This window comes from Rhinoderma darwinii, chromosome 13, assembly GCF_050947455.1.
Source record: "Rhinoderma darwinii isolate aRhiDar2 chromosome 13, aRhiDar2.hap1, whole genome shotgun sequence".
Classification (NCBI taxonomy): domain Eukaryota; kingdom Metazoa; phylum Chordata; class Amphibia; order Anura; family Rhinodermatidae; genus Rhinoderma; species Rhinoderma darwinii.
Genome location: NC_134699.1, coordinates 37,177,900 through 37,195,835, shown reverse-complemented (window position 1 = coordinate 37,195,835; position 17,936 = coordinate 37,177,900). Strand labels below are relative to the sequence as shown.

Here is a 17,936-nt window from a genome sequence, read left to right as displayed (position 1 = left end):
TGTGTTCTCTGTCTTATGTTGGTCCTTTGTGTGTTTCTTTGTGTTACATCCAATTTTTCTTGTGAATGTCAGCCAGGGACCACAAATGGCCCTGGTATACGCCTTTCATTGTCCTGTGCCACTCTTCATAAGCTGTAAATCACCTGCTCCTCTGTACAGGTAAATCAGGGCACCTTGGTAAGAATGTCCTTGTAACCAACCTGCTATAGTTAATTATCTAATTAGAAACAATTTGTATCCTGTCCACAACAGGCGATTCAGGCAGAATGTCAAAAGCTTGTTATAATGAAAATTTATTATTACTTACTATATAACGTATGTTTGTTTATGTATATTATTTATAATGTTTATTATATCATTTTGATGATACATCTTTTGATATGTTCACTAGATATGTTAGAAGGTAGCAATTGGGCGCCGGAGCTGGTACCCCAAAATGTCCTAAACAAATAGTTTATTGTATTCTTTTACAAACATCACATATTAGATTCTGTAAGAGTCCATGGTCACGTGCATGGGCACAGTATGGCAGCGCATGGAGTACACATGTTACAGCCCCGTAGGGGAGATTATCTCCCTAATACAATATATGAAGGAGAATACACAGCCTTTGGAAAACGGGTTTAATTGCTGGGGGAGGTCCACAATTTATTAACAGCCCAGGGTCCATGGTACCCTTGATCTGCCCATGGACTACATAGTCTTGCGATGAATCCTGCAAGTACAATTTAGTGTTCACTACATTATAGAAACAGGAGAGGGGTGACATTGGATGGTCAGTAAGAATGGCAAGTGGTGGTCAAGTAAATATTTGGCACTAGATTTCTGTACTTGTTTGGCATGACATCTGAGATATTAAAAGCTAGAAATGCCAGACATTTAGCATAAATATAAAAGAGTATCCGGCACACCAATTTTGAAAAAAAGGTATTTTTTTTATTTATTTTGTTTTTGTTTTTAATGCCAGTGGCAGAGTGCGACGTTTCGGTCTAGGTGACCTTCATCAGGCAAAGAGCCGTGCTGGGAAACTGAATTGACGAGCGCTAGTGGTGCTGATAGCACCATGATACAGCGGCCAGCCGCTATCAGCACCACTAGCGCTCGTCAATTCAGTTTCCCAGCACGGCTCAGTGCCTGATGAAGGTCATCTAGACCGAAACGTCGCACTCTGCCACTGGCATTAAAAACAAAAACAAAATAAATAAAAAAAATACCCTTTTTTCAAAATTGGTGTGCCGGATACTCTTTTATATTTATGTTTGGGTTGGGCCCCTATCCGTGCAAAACCTCACCCTTCCACGTATCTGGTGCTATCTGAACCTATACACAGACATTTAGCATAGACAGGACTCCAGATATGACATATTACTGTATAACCACATTCACATAGCAGTAAATTTCCATGCTTCTTATATCGCTGTTACTAAATCATCTTCTTAGTCGTCCAACAGAGACATTGTATTTGCCTCTATTATTATACCTGTAGATATATACTTAGCAACAATTGATATGAGGGTTGTGAAAAGGGTATTTCAGGAAAAGGGTTGTTACATTATTAGTTAGGTCTCGATTACAGACCATTATCCTAATGCCATTTGTGTGTATGAATTATAAACAATTGCATATTTAACCCTTTAGTGACCAGCCTATTTTAGGCCCTAATGACCAAGCAATTTTTTTTTTTCGTTTTTCTATAGTCGCATTCAAAGAGCTATAACTTTTTTATTTTTCCGTCGACATAGCTGTATGAGGACTTGTTTTTTGCGGGATAAATTTTACTTTCCAATGGCACCACTTTGCGGTACATATAATTTTTTTGATTAACTTTTTTTTGGGGGGAATAGAAATAAACCCTGAAATTCCACCATTGTTCTATGCAGTTTAAATTGACGCCGTTCACTGTGCGGCGTAAATAACATATTACCTTTATTCTATGGGTCGGTACAAATACGTTGATACCGCATATGTAGAGGTTTTTTATGTTTTACGACTTTTGCACAATAAAAACACTTTTGAACTAAAATTATTCGTTTTTGCATCGTGGCTTTCCAAGAGCCGTAATTTTCTTATTTTTCAGTCAATGTAGTAATTTTTTGGGTTTGTTTTTTGCGGGACGAGACGTAGTTTTGATTGGTACTGTTTTTGGGTACATGGGACTTGTTTATTAACTTTTATTATGACTTTTTTAGGGGGCAATGAAAAAAAAAAATTTCGCCATTGTTTTTAGCGTTTTTTTACGGTGTTCAACTTGTGGTTTAAATTACATATTAACTTTATTGTTTGTGTCATTATGGTCACGGCGATACCATAGATGTGTACTTTTATTTATTTTTTACACTTTTACTAAATAAAACCACTTTTTATGGAATTAAATGGTTTTATTTATTTTTTTACTGTCATTTTTACTAATAATTTTTATTTCACGTTATTTACTTATTTTTTTAGTCCCTCTAGGGGACTTTACTATTCGATCTTTAGATCGCTGCTATAATGCTTTGGTATACCAGAGCATTATTGCCTGTCAGCATAAATCTGACAGCCAATCTCCGGCACGTCCTAATAGGCATATGCCCAGGACAGACCTGGGGGCTTTTATCAGGCCCCTGGCTGCCGTGGCACCCCATCAGGGGCCTGCGATTGCATTTGCCGGCCGCCGATGGGTGACAGAGGGAGCTCCCTCCCTCTGTAAACAAGTTAAATGCCGCGGTCGCTATTGAACGCAGCATTTATCGGGTTAAAAGGCTGCGGTCAAAAGTAAACATCGATCGATTTAGTTGGAGCAGGAGTCCGGCTGTCATTAGACAGCCGAGCCCCGTCTCTGGCCTGCACGGGACACCTGTGCAGGGCTAGACTGGGCCGCCATGAAATTGCAACGGCCTAGCCTAAGACCCCTTAATAACCAGAGTGAAAAGACGTATTGGTGGTCACTAAGGGGTTAAAGGGGTTATCCGGGAAAAAAAATTGCATTGCATTAATATTTTTATGTAAAAAGAAGTCACTTACTAATGTACTTTAATTTAAAATTCGATAGTAAATGGTGTCGTTAAAACCGGGTGAATTGTTCACGGAAGTCCTGTCGCTTTTCAAATATTGATGATGTGCTGACACGGCCCCACGTGACTGGGGGCTTGCTTCCTATGCTGTTCGCGACGGCGTGTTATCAATGGCATGACCGCAAGGGGCTGTCACATTGCCTATCCTGACGGCACTGTCCATATATGGACAGTGACAGTAACGTTGGCAGCAGTGCTGGAGTCCCCGGGCAGAGCATCAGCTGATGCACTGCTCAGGAACTCCAGCTATTGGAAACCCCTGAAGTCACTGACCAAATGTCGGGAGCAGCGCTGGAATCCCGAGCAAAGCACTAGCTGATGCTCTGCTCGGGAACTCCAGCAATAGATAATGTGACAGCCCCTTGCTGTCATGCAATTGATAACACGCCATCATGAATAGCGCAGGAAGTAAGCCCTCAGTCACGTGGGGCCATGTCGGCGCATCATCAATTTTAGAAAAGCTCCAGGACTTCCGGGAACAATTCATCGGGTTTGAATGGCACCATTTAGTACCGAATTTTAAATTAAAGTACATTAGTAAGTGACTTCTAACATAAACATATTAATGCAATGCAATTTTTTGCAATTTTTCTTCCCCGGATAACCCCTTTAATATCTAGGAAGTACCGAAAAGTGTACAAGTCTATGGTCTTATGTCCTTCTAGGAACTTGTCAAGTGCCCTTCTGTTAAAGGGGGATCCTCAGCAATGTAAGGATAAGGATTCTTTACTTTATTGTACTTGCCATTTCATAGGCAACTTTTAGTTTAAAGATTCCTATGTAAGCTAGAGGTAGATGATGGTTTCTGCTGTACAAGGTACATGGCGAGTATTTTTTAATTTTGGCCACTGTCCATAATAATGCGTTGAATACAATTAATCTATGGTGCTTTACAATCCTGAGCTGCCAGTCTTCCGGTGTGATTTGTTACTGAGCGCAACTAAAAGCAGCGTGGTAGATGTGTGCAAGTCCCCATCCAGTCTTGACTTGACAGCAGGCAGCTAGCTATACACAAGAGATGTATATTTATGGACCTTTATGGACGTCATGTCCCAGAGGAATCTGCTGCTTGCAATAATTATTCTCAGCTATGACAACAAATTACATTGTAATTAACAGACTGGTCATTAGTACCTGAAATAAAGAGTCACGAAAGCTATATGTAATACGGATCTCATACAGATACCTATGTGTAGCAAAATTAAGCCAGGGGTTTCAGGACATTTTGCTCCTCTGGTTGACAGGATAATTTTTACTCTTTTGAAATCTAAAAATAAGACCTGAATATAAAATAAAAATTCATACTAAACCCCATCCCTTTTTTTTTTCTGGCACATTGTAAAAATGCCACTCAGCAATTTATACACATATGCCTTCATGCAATTTTGCGTCAAAGTAAAAATTTTTTGTAAAAAAAAAAAATGCATGAAAATTCATGTTTGTGGCTAAATGTTTGACCCAAGAAGAAAATTAGACACACGCTTCATATTGTACATACATGTCACTTATGCCTATGTCAATAGCTTCACAAAATCACCAGGATTGAAGAGACCAAAATATCTTTTTTTAAGACGAACCTGTCAGCAATTTTATGCTGCCCTCTCTTAGGCTGGGTTCACACGACCTATTTTCAGACGTAAACGAGGCGTATTATGCCTCGTTTTACGTCTGAAAATAAGGCTACAATACGTCGGCAAACATCTGCCCATTCATTTGAATGGGTTTGCCGACGTACTGTGCAGACGACCTGTCATTTACGTGTCGTCGTTTGACAGCTGTCAAACGACGACGCGTAAAAATACAGCCTCGTCAAAAGAAGTGCAGGACACTTCTTTGGACGTTTTTGGAGCTGTTTTCTCATAGACTCCAATGAAAACAGCTCCAAAAACGGACGTAAAAAACGCTGCGAAAACGCCGCGAAAAATGCAGCGAAAAACACGAGTTGCTCAAAAAACGTCTGAAAAGCAGGGTCTGTTTTCCCTTGAAAACAGCTCTGTATTTTCAGACGTTTTTGGTCACTACGTGTGCACATACCCTTAGAAGCCTGTAAAAATGACAATATACTGCAATACATTAGTATTGCAATGTATTGTACCAGCGATATCATGATCGCTGGTTCAAGTCCCCTAGGAGGACCAATAAAATGTGCAAAAAAAGTTATTAGCAGTGAAAAATAATAATAATAATAATAATAATAATAATAATAATAACTAAAAGCTCAAAAAATCTCCCATTTTCTTCTAAAGTAATGTAGAAAATAAAAAAATAAACAAAATTGGTATGGCTGCGTCCGTAAGAGTCTGAACTATTACAATATATCATTATTTAACTCACACAGTGAATGCAGTACAAAGAAAAAAAATTAAAACGCCCAAATCACAGTTTTTTGGTCACCTTAGGCTCTCAAATAATGCAATAAACAGTGATCAAAAAGTTGTATGTACCAAAAAATAGTACCAATAAAAACTACAGCTCGTCCTGCAAAAAAATAAGCCCCCATACCGCTCAATTGACGAAAATATATGGCTCTTAGACTGTGGTTAAACAGGACAATTTTTTTTTAACAAATAGTTTTTTCTTTGTAAAGGTAGAAAAATATAAAAAAAATATATTAATTTGGTATCACCGTAATTGTATTGAGCCACAGATTAAAGTTAAATTGTTTTTCCCGCACGGTGAAAGATATAAAAACGAAACCCTAAGAAATTTTAATCACAGTTTTTTCCAATTTCAGCTCGCAAATAATTTTTTTTCAGTTTCCCAGTACATTATATGGTATTTTAAATGGTGCCAACCACAAATTCTCCCACAAAAAATAGGCCCTTACACCACTCTATTGGCAGAAAAATAAAAACGTTATGGCTCTTGGAAGGCGGGGAGTGAAAAACGAAAATGAAAAAGCAAAAAATGGCTTAGTCCTGAAAGGGTTAATGCAACACAAGCAAGAATAAAAACAAAAAACAAAGAAGTTTAAGATAAGTATTTACCCCCTGAAAGCCAATACGTTGTGAAGCCACCTTTTGCTGCAATAACAGATACAAGTTTCTTGGGGTATCTCTCTATTAGTTTTGCACATCTAAACACATCTAAATACTGGAATTTTTGACCATTCTTCAAGGAAACACTGCTCCAACTCCTTCAAGTTATATGGTTTGCATTACTGTACAGCAGTCTTCAAGTCATGTCACAGATTCTTAATTGGATTGAATAGTAAACCCCTGAAGAGACTGACCATATATGGACAGTGACGTCGGGAGCAGGGCCGGAGTTCCCAGGCAGAGCATCAGCTGGGGACTCCACTACTGCTGCCGATGTCACTGTCCATATATGGATCGTGACAGTGACGTGGGCAGAAATGCTGGAGTCCCCAGGCAGAGCATCAGCTGATGCTCTGCTCGGGAACTCCAGCGATAGGAAACCCCTGTATTGACCAAATATGGACGTCGGGAGCAGTGCTGGACTCCCGAGCAAAGCGCTAGCTGATGCTCTGTTCGGGACTCAAGTAATAGGCAATGTAACAGCCCCTTGCGGTCATGTTCACGAACAGCAGTCAGTCACGTGGGGCAGTTTCGGAGCGTCATCATTGTTAGAAAAGCTCCAGCACTTCCGGGAACAATTCACAAGGTTTGAACTGCACAATTTGCTAAAGGCTCTTTTACACTGGCCAACACTTGGCCGTTGCAGCGAGCGCCGATCAACGAGACATCGTGCTCCTGTGTAAAAACCCCTTTAGTGTTGTTGCAGATTTAGGGGCCTTTCATTTATACTGACATCATGTGATGGATCATGTAACACTTTGATTGCACACAGCAGGGACCTTATTCAACTAATTTTGTGATTTCTAAAGTGAATTGGTTTGACCAGACCTTATTTAGGGGTTTTAAAGCAAAGGGGGTGAATACATATGCATTTTTTACTGTTTTGTTTTTTAAACAAGTTTTTTTTAATTTTTAATTTCACTTTAACAAATTGGACTACTTTGTCAGGTCAATACAGCACAAAAACGTGACAGCAAGCTGAAACCCACGTCTGTCACTTCTTTATGCTGCTCTCAGACTGAGAAGCATAAATATTTGACCGATCTGCATTAATTCTATTGCTGTTTGAAGGAAAGCAGGGGATTTGGAGCTGTGTATCAGGAAAAACAAGCTCCAACCTCTATAAAGGTGTTATAAAATTTAACAGCACTGGGATTTAGACCTATAAATAAAGCAATCTGCTGGCAGTGTTTATGACGGGGACTCTTCCTTAAATGTGTTGTCTGGTATATGAAACGCTTTATTAGGGAATTCTGATTTAATAGATTTAAATTCTGTACCTGTCAGGTCAGCGGGACTGATGGGTTCAGTGAAAGCGAGTCCTGCCTGTCTCTGACATGCAGGATCCACCTGTTATTCATCACATCTAAGTTCATAACCCACTGACACTGAACCCGTCAGGTCCGTGGGACTGACGGATTCAGGTCTTAGGCTGGGTTCACACGTGGCGGAATTTCACTTAAATTCCGCTGCGGACACTCCGCAGCGTTAATCCGCAGCGGAGCCGTTTGTCCATTGACTTACACTTTAATTTAGCAGTGTTCGTTTAGACGAGGCGTAAAATTCCGCTGCGGAGCATAGGCTGCGGAGCGGAATTTGGTGTCCGCAGCATGCTCTGTCTGTTGCGGAGCAGTGGCGGACTCATGGCGGAATTTCTCCATTGACTTCAATGGAGAGTCAAAATTCTGCAATGAAGTCCGCAGATCTTATGTGTGCTGCGGAGCGTATTGGTTTTACTACCATGACATTTCTTCATTCTGGCTGGACCTATGTATTTCTAGGTCTACAGCCAGACTGAGGAAGTCAATGGGGCTCCCGTAATGACGGGAGCGTTGCTAGGAGACGTCTGTAAATAGTCACTGTCCAGGGTGCTGAAAGAGTTAAGCGATCGGCAGTAACTGTTTCTGCACCCGGGACAGTGACTACCGATCTCAATATACATGTATCTGTAAAAAAATATATAAGTTCATACTTACCGAGAACTCCCTGCGTCTGTCTCCAGTCCGGCCTCCCAGGATGACGTTTCAGTCTAAGTGACGGCTGCAGCCAATCACAGGCCAAGCACAGGCTGCAGCGGTCACATGGACTGGCGCGTCATCCAGGGAGGTCGGGCTGGATGCCGAAAGAGGGACGCGTCACCAAGACAACGGCCGGTAAGTATGAAAATCGTTTACTTTCACTAGGGAAAGTGCTGTCCCTTCTCTCTATCCTGCACTGATAGGGAGAAGGGAAGCACTTTTCCCGCAGTCCGCAGCAGCTAGTCCGCATCAATGTACTGCACATTTTCTGCAGATCCGCAGCAGAATCTGCAACGCAGATTCTGTGCGGCATTGATGCGGACAGTTGCGGAGGAAATCCGCCACGTGTGGTCATGCCCTTAGCGATAGATACAGCTGCTCTGTATACAGGATACAGAGCAGCTGTATCTCAAAAAGTAAAAATTATTTTTAATAAAAACTAATTTGAAAGTTGCACCAAACACACTGACATTTATATATATACGGTGTATAGTACTATTATATTCAGGGGCACAGTGTATAGTACTATTATATTCAGGGGCACAGTGTATGATACGATTATAATCACTGGCACAGTGTATAGTACTATTATATTCAGGGGTGCAGTGTACAGTACTATTATTTTTAGGGGTACAGTGTATGGTACTATTATATTCAGAGGCGCAGTGTATAGTACTATTATATTCAGGGGCACAGTGTATGGTACTATTATATTCAGGAGCACAGTGTATAATACTATTATATTCAGGGGCACAGTGTATAGTGCTATTATATTCAGGGGTGCAGTGTATAGTACTATTATTTTCAGGGGCACAGTGTATGGTACTATTATATTCAGGGGCACAGTGTATGGTACTATTATATTCAGGGGCACAGTGTATGGTACTATTATATTCAGGGGCACAGTTTATGGTACTATTATATTCAGGAGCACAGTGTATAATACTATTATATTCAGGGGCACGGTGTACAGTACTATTATATTCAGGGACACGGTGTATAGTACTATTATATTCAGGACCACAGTGTATAGTACTATTATATTCAGGGGCCAGTGTATAGTACTATTATATTCAGGAGTACAGTGTAAGGTACTATTATACTCAGGGGCACAGTGTATGATACTATTATATTCAGGGGCACAGTGTATAGTGCTATTATATTCAGGGGTGCAGTGTATAGTACTATTATTTTCAGGGGCACAGTGTATGGTACTATTATATTCAGGGGCACAGTGTATGGTACTATTATATTCAGGGGCACAGTGTATGGTACTATTATATTCAGGAGCACAGTGTAAAATACTATTATATTCAGGGGCATGGTGTATAGTACTATTATATTCAGGGGCACGGTGTATAGTACTATTATATTCAGGGGCACAGTGTATAGTACTATTATATTCATTGTATGATACTATTATATTTAGACGCATAGAGTGTGGCATCATGAGAATTTTATCTTCGTTTATAGGTGCGGAAATGTTGGAAAAGTGAGGAGCCGAAGACATCTGAGCTGCAAACTGCAGAAATGGGCCGTGCCCGGGAGAAGTAATCATATAGGTCTGGACCGGATGGAGAAGAAAAGATAAAAATAATGAAAAATAATCTGAGATGTCACCAGTGAGTCACCCAATGTAGATGTTTATTCTCTCTGTGACTGATCAGTACTGTAGTCACTGTATGATCTGCAGCAAGATGACGGATGGTAGCATTCTTTTTTGTTAAACAGCAACTGCCAGCATATCCTAACCATTGTTCAGGCTGTACTGGGAGCTGTCATTTTATGACGTAGAAATTTATACGGCAGGGATTAAACTGAATTTGCAAATGATCTCTGTACTGAACTGTATTTGTTCTGGTGCTGTATATATGTACTGAGCTTGATTCTGGTGCTGTATTTATGTACTGAGCTTGTTTCTCTTGCTGTATTTATGTACAGAGCTTGGTTCTGGGACTGTATATATGTACTGAGCTCTGTTCTGGTGCTGTATTTATGTACTGAGATTGTTCTGGTGCTGTATTTATGTACTGAGCTTGGTTCTGGGGCTGTATATTTGTACTGAGCTTGGTTCTGGGGCTGTATATACATACCTTCTCTTAAGGTAAAAGTAGATGTTAAATCTACTTTTACCTTAAGAGAAGGTAAATATATACAGTAAAAACTAAACCCAAAAAACATGGAGGAATCTCAGTTTTTTCCATTTCACTCGTTATATGGTAATTTAAATGGTGCCAATAAAAACTACAACTCCTCCCACAAAGAAATAGTCCTTCACACACCACTCCATTGGTGTAAAAACAAAAAAGTTATAAAGCTCTTGACCACGTTAGTGTTTCAAAGTATTCTTCTTTTTCTCTTCTGTATGGCTCATTCTGCTTTTACAGTTAATTCAAAACCGCGCCAGATCTGTGGCCGTATAAATAGAAATCTGCAAATGTATACGGTACAGCGTCTTCAGAGTTCTGTCTTCCGAGTTGGGGGGGGGGGGGGTAGACTTGATAAAGTACCCGGGCCCATGGTACCCTTAATCCGCCCCTGGCAAGGATAGCCCATTGATTCCAATAGAAACTGTGTAATACTTTGTTTCCCCAGCGCTGTTGCTTCCAGATTTTCCACAGATTACAGCTGATTGATGGGGATCCCAGCAGCAGGACACCCATTAATTATCTTATCATCGGGGACCCTGCTAACAATAAGGCATTATCCAAAGTGGGCAACGCCTTTAAGATCTGCCACCCAGGACCTGCTTTTTGCACATTGTCTTTATATATAAAGCACATGCAGGCAGCTCAGTCTTCTCCTCCCCCTCCTCATTCTATACAATCAAGGGAGCACACAGGAGATTCAAGATGCAAAACAGAAAAAGTATCCCTGGGTTTCTTAATGCAGTGCTGCAGGCTGAGGTGTCAGTGATAAACAACCATAGCAGATCATGGTTGTCCTGCACTCATATATACTGACAGGTCCCTGAAGTACTCACAGACTGACTGTGAAAAATGGATGGTTATGATCTGTGACCATGATTGTTAGAACCAGCACAGTAATACCACCAGCGCCACCTACTGATATGTCTGTGATTCTCCAGCTCCCACCCTCCACAGTAGGTGACGTCACCGGCTAGTAGAGATGGCTGAGCCGGGCCCTGGGCGATCTCTGGGCTCTTATTCCCCTGTAGACTACATGAGCATTACAAGCTTTCCCCGTCTGCCAGAGGAGGAAACCGGGGGAGAACCTGTACCGACAGCCGGGGAGGATGATACCTTCCTGGGGGAGCATGACTCCGGTAACCCGCTGTTGGCTTGCTCTATGTAATGTGTACACATAGAGCAGGTGTGCATGCCTTGTCTGCAGTGTACACAGATCTCCATCATCATCATCATCATCATCATCATCATCACATGTAGTATCCGTGCATGCTAACTGCATGTCATGAATATTATTCCTACATTGTATAAACAAGTGATCTCATTTCTCCATCACATGTACCAGAGAACCAGTGTCTGTGCTCCACCACATCATTTACAGCTCTCACCCTCTCATCAGTACAAGTACCCGTGTATACCATCTCCTCTACATATGTACCAGTGTATATCATCTCCTCACTACATATATACCTGTGTATATCATCTCCTCACTACATATATACCTGTTTATATCATCCCCTTACTACATGTACCAGTGTATATTATCTCCTCACTACATATATACCTGTGTATATCATCTCCTCACTACATGTACCAGTGTATATTATCTCCTCACTACATATATACCTGTGTATATCATCTCCTCACTACATGTACCTGTGTATATTATCTCCTCACTACATATATACCTGTGTATATCATCCCCTTACTACATGTACCAGTGTATATTATCTCCTCACTACATATATACCTGTTTATATCATCCCCTTACTACATGTACCAGTGTATATTATCTCCTCACTACATGTACCAGTGTATATTATCTCCTCACTACATATATACCTGTGTATATCATCTCCTCACTACATGTACCTGTGTATATTATCTCCTCACTACATATATACCTGTGTATATCATCCCCTTACTACATGTACCAGTGTATATTATCTCCTCACTACATATATACCTGTGTATATCATCTCCTCACTACATGTACCAGTGTATATTATCTCCTCACTACATATATACCTGTGTATATCATCTCCTCACTACATGTACCTGTGTATATTATCTCCTCACTACATATATACCTGTGTATATCATCCCCTTACTACATGTACCAGTGTATATTATCTCCTCACTACATATATACCTGTTTATATCATCCCCTTACTACATGTACCAGTGTATATTATCTCCTCACTACATGTACCAGTGTATATTATCTCCTCACTACATATATACCTGTGTATATCATCTCCTCACTACATGTACCAGTGTATATTATCTCCTCACTACATATATACCTGTGTATATCATCTCCTCACTACATGTACCAGTATATATTATCTCCTCACTACATGTACCAGTGTACATTATCTCCTCACTACATGTGCCAGTGTATATTATCTTCTCACTACATGAACCTGTGTATATTATCTCCTCACTACATGTATCAGTGTATATTATCTCCTCACTACATGTACCAGTGTATATTATCTCCTCACTACATATATACCTGTGTATATCATCTCCTCACTACATGTACCTGTGTATATTATCTCCTCACTACATGTATCAGTGTATATTATCTCCTCACTACATGTACCAGTGTATATTATCTCCTCACTACATATATACCTGTGTATATCATCTCCTCACTACATGTACCAGTGTATATTATCTCCTCACTACATGTACCAGTGTACATTATCTCCTCACTACATGTATCAGTGTATATTATCTCCTCACTACATGTACCAGTATATATTATCTCCTTACTACATGTAGCAGTGTATATTATCTCCTCACTACATGTACCAGTGTATATTATCTCCTCACTACATGGACCAGTGTATATTATCTCCTCACTACATGTACCAGTGTATATTATCTCCTCACTACATGTACCAGTGTATATTATCTTCTGACTACATGTACCAGTGTATATTATCTCCTCACTACATGTATCAGTGTATATTATCTCCTCACTACATGTACCAGTGTATATTATCTCCTCACTACATGTACCAGTATATATTATCTCCTTACTACATGTAGCAGTGTATATTATCTCCTCACTACATGTACCAGTGTATATTATCTCCTCACTACATGTACCAGTATATATTATCTCCTTACTACATGTATCAGTGTATATTATCTCCTCACTGCATGTATCAGTGTATATTATCTCCTCACTACATGTACCAGTGTATATTATCTCCTCACTACATGTACCAGTGTATATTATCTCCTCACTACATGTACCAGTGTATATTATCTCCTCACTACATGGACCAGTGTATATTATCTCCTCACTACATGTACCAGTGTATATTATCTCCTCACTACATGTACCAGTGTATATTATCTCCTGACTACATGTACCAGTGTATATTATCTCCTGACTACATGTATCAGTGTATATTATCTCCTCACTACATGTATCAGTGTATATTATCTCCTCACTACATCTCCCAGTGTATATTATCTCCTCACTACATGTACCAGTGTATATTATCTCCTCACTACATGTATCAGTGTATATTATCTCCTCACTACATGTACCAGTGTATATTATCTCCTCACTACATGTACCAGTGTATATTATCTCACCACTGCATGTATCAGTGTATATTATCTCCTCACTACATGTACCAGTGTATATTATCTCCTTACTACATGTACCAGTGTATATTATCTCCTCACTACATATATACCTGTGTATATTATCTCCTCACTACATGTACCAGTGTATATTATCTCCTCACTACATGTACCAGTGTATATTATCTCCTCACTACATGTAGCAGTGTATATTATCTCCTCACTACATGTACCAGTGTATATTATCTCCTTACTACATGTACCAGTGTATATTATCTCCTCACTACATGTACCAGTGTACATTATCTCCTCACTACATGTACCAGTGTATATTATCTCCTCACTACATGTAACAGTGTATATTATCTCCTCACTACATGTACCAGTGTATATTATCTCCTCACTACATGTACCAGTGTACATTATCTCCTCACTACATGTACCAGTGTACATTATCTCCTCACTACATGTACCAGTGTATATTATCTCCTCACTGCATGTATCAGTGTATATTATCTCCTAACTACATGTACCAGTGTATATTATCTCCTCACTACATGTACCAGTGTATATTATCTCCTCACTACATGTACCAGTGTATATTATCTCCTCACTACATGGACCAGTGTATATTATCTCCTCACTACATGTACCAGTGTATATTATCTCCTCACTACATGTACCAGTGTATATTATCTCCTCACTACATGTACCAGTGTATAGTATCTCCTCACTACATGTACCAGTGTATATTATCTCCTCACTACATGTACCAGTATATATTATCTCCTCACTACATGTACCAGTGTATATTATCTCCTCACTACATGTACCTGTGTATATTATCTCCTCACTACATGTACCAGTGTATATTATCTCCTCACTACATCTCCCAGTGTATATTATCTCCTCACTACATGTACCAGTGTATATTATCTCCTCACTACATGTACCAGTGTATATTATCTCCTCACTACATGTACCAGTATATATTATCTCCTTACTACATGTACCAGTGTATATTATCTCCTCACTACATGTACCAGTGTATATTATCTCCTCACTACATGTACCAGTGTATATTATCTCCTCACTGCATGTACCAGTGTATATTATCTCCTCACTACATGTACCAGTGTATATGATCTCCTCACTACATGTGCCAGTGTATATTATCTCCTTACTACATGTACCAGTGTATATTATCTCCTCACTACATGTACCAGTGTATATTATCTCCTCACTACATGTACCAGTGTATATTATCTCCTCACTACATGTACCAGTGTATATTATCTCCTTACTACATGTACCAGTGTATATTATCTCCTCACTACATGTATCAGTGTATATTATCTCCTCACTACATGTGCCAGTGTATATTATCTCCTCACTACATGTACCAGTGTATATTATCTCCTCACTACATGTACCAGTGTATATTATCTCCTCACTACATGTACCAGTGTATATTATCTCCTCACTACATGTATCAGTGTATATTATCTCCTCACTACATGTATCAGTGTATATTATCTCCTCACTACATGTACCAGTGTATATTATCTCACTACAACATGTACCAGTGTATATTATCTCCTCACTACATGTATCAGTGTATATTATCTCCTCACTACATGTATCAGTGTATATTATCTCCTCACTACATGTACCAGTGTATATTATCTCCTCACTACATGTACCAGTGTATATTATCTCCTCACTACATGTACAAGTGTATATTATCTCCTCACTACATGTACCAGTGTATATTATCTCCTCACTACATGTACCAGTGTATATTATCTCCTCACTACATGCATCAGTGTATATTATCTCCTCACTACATGTACCAGTGTAAATTATCTCCTCACTACATAAAGCAGTGTATATTATTTCCTCACTACATGTACCAGTGTATATTATCTGCTCTCTACATGTATCAGTGTATATTATCTCCTGACTACATGTATCAGTGTATATTATCTCCTTACTACATGGACCAGTGTATATTATCTCCTCACTACATGTACCAGTGTATATTATCTCCTCACTACATGTACCAGTGTATATTATCTTCTCACTACATGTATCAGTGTACATTATCTCCTCACTACATGTACCTGTGTATATTATCTCCTCACTATATGTATCAGTGTATATTGTCTCCTCACTACATGTATCAGTGTATATTATCTCCTCACTATATGTATCAGTGTATATTGTCTCCTCACTACATGTATCAGTGTATATTATCTCCTTACTACATGGACCAGTGTATATTATCTCCTCACTACATGTACCTGTGTATATTATCTCCTCACTACATGTACCTGTGTATATTATCTCCTCACTACATGTACCAGTGTATATTATCTCCTCACTACAGGTACCAGTGTATATTATCTCCTCACTACATGTATCAGTGTATATTATCTCCTCACTACATCTCCCAGTGTATATTATCTTCTCACTACATGTAGCAGTATATATTATCTCCTCACTACATCGACTAGTGTATATTATCTCCTCACTACATGTACCAGTGTATATTATCTCCTCACTACAGGTACCAGTGTATATTATCTCCTCACTACATGTACCAGTGTATATTATCTCCTCACTACATGTACCAGTGTATATTATCTCCTCACTACATGTACCAGTGTATATTATCTCCTCACTACATGTACCAGTGTATATTATCTCCTCACTACATGTACCAGTGTATATTATCTCCTCACTACATGTACCAGTGTATATTATCTCCTCACTACATGTACCAGTGTATATTATCTCCTCACTACATCTCCCAGTGTATATTATCTCCTCACTACATGTACCAGTGTATATTATCTCCTCACTACATGTACCAGTGTATATTATCTCCTTACTACATGTACCAGTGTATATTATCTCCTCACTACATGTACCAGGGTATATTATCTCCTCACTACATGTACCAGTATATACTATCTCCTCACTACATGTACCAGTGTATATTATCTCCTCACTACATGTACCAGTGTACATTATCTCCTCATTACGTGTATCAGTGTATATTATCTCCTCACTACACGTACCAGTGTATATTATCTCCTCACTACATGTACCAGTGTATATTATCTCCTCACTACATGTATCAGTGTATATTATCTCCTCACTACATGTAGCAGTGTATATAATCTCCTCACTACATCTCCCAGTGTATATTATCTCCTCACTACATGTACCAGTGTATATTATCTCCTCACTACATGTACCAGTGTATATTAACTCCTCACTACATGTACCAGTGTATATTATCTCCTCACTACATGTACCAGTGTATATTATCTCCTCACTACATGTACCAGTATATATTATCTCCTCACTACATGTACCAGTGTATATTATCTCCTCACTACATGTACCAGTGTATATTATCTCCTCACTACATGTATCAGTGTATATTATCTCCTCACTACATGTAGCAGTGTATATAATCTCCTCACTACATCTCCCAGTGTATATTATCTCCTCACTACATGTACCAGTGTATATTATCTCCTCACTACATGTACCAGTGTATATTAACTCCTCACTACATGTACCAGTGTATATTATCTCCTCACTACATGTACCAGTGTATATTATCTCCTCACTACATGTACCAGTATATATTATCTCCTCACTACATGTACCAGTGTATATTATCTCCTCACTACATGGACCAGTGTATATTATCTCCTCACTACATGTACCAGTGTATATTATCTCCTCACTACATGTACCTGTGTATATTATCTCCTCACTACATGTACCTGTGTATATTATCTCCTCACTACATGTACCAGTGTATATTATCTCCTCACTACAGGTACCAGTGTATATTATCTCCTCACTACATGTATCAGTGTATATTATCTCCTCACTACATCTCCCAGTGTATATTATCTTCTCACTACATGTAGCAGTATATATTATCTCCTCACTACATCGACCAGTGTATATTATCTCCTCACTACATGTACCAGTGTATATTATCTCCTCACTACAGGTACCAGTGTATATTATCTCCTCACTACATGT

General features: G+C 39.2%; 2 protein-coding genes across 3 annotated transcripts in view; one reads left to right on the top strand and one right to left on the bottom strand.

Moving 5' to 3' along the window:
• The window catches only part of LOC142666582 (ubiquitin carboxyl-terminal hydrolase CYLD-like), a 37,445-nt gene that overhangs the window by 17,315 nt on the left and 2,194 nt on the right, over positions 1–17,936 (bottom strand). The gene's annotated exons all lie outside the window — the stretch shown is intronic.
• GGT7 (gamma-glutamyltransferase 7) overlaps positions 11,119–17,936 on the top strand; it is a 36,274-nt gene continuing 29,456 nt past the window's right edge. The window contains exon 1 of one of the 2 annotated variants that reach the window (XM_075846684.1): positions 11,119–11,395. In XM_075846684.1, the coding sequence (XP_075702799.1) occupies positions 11,239–11,395 (157 nt within the window). In that variant the 5' untranslated portion in view covers positions 11,119–11,238. The remainder of the gene's footprint in view (positions 11,396–17,936) is intronic. The other variant, XM_075846683.1, reaches the window with a different exon arrangement.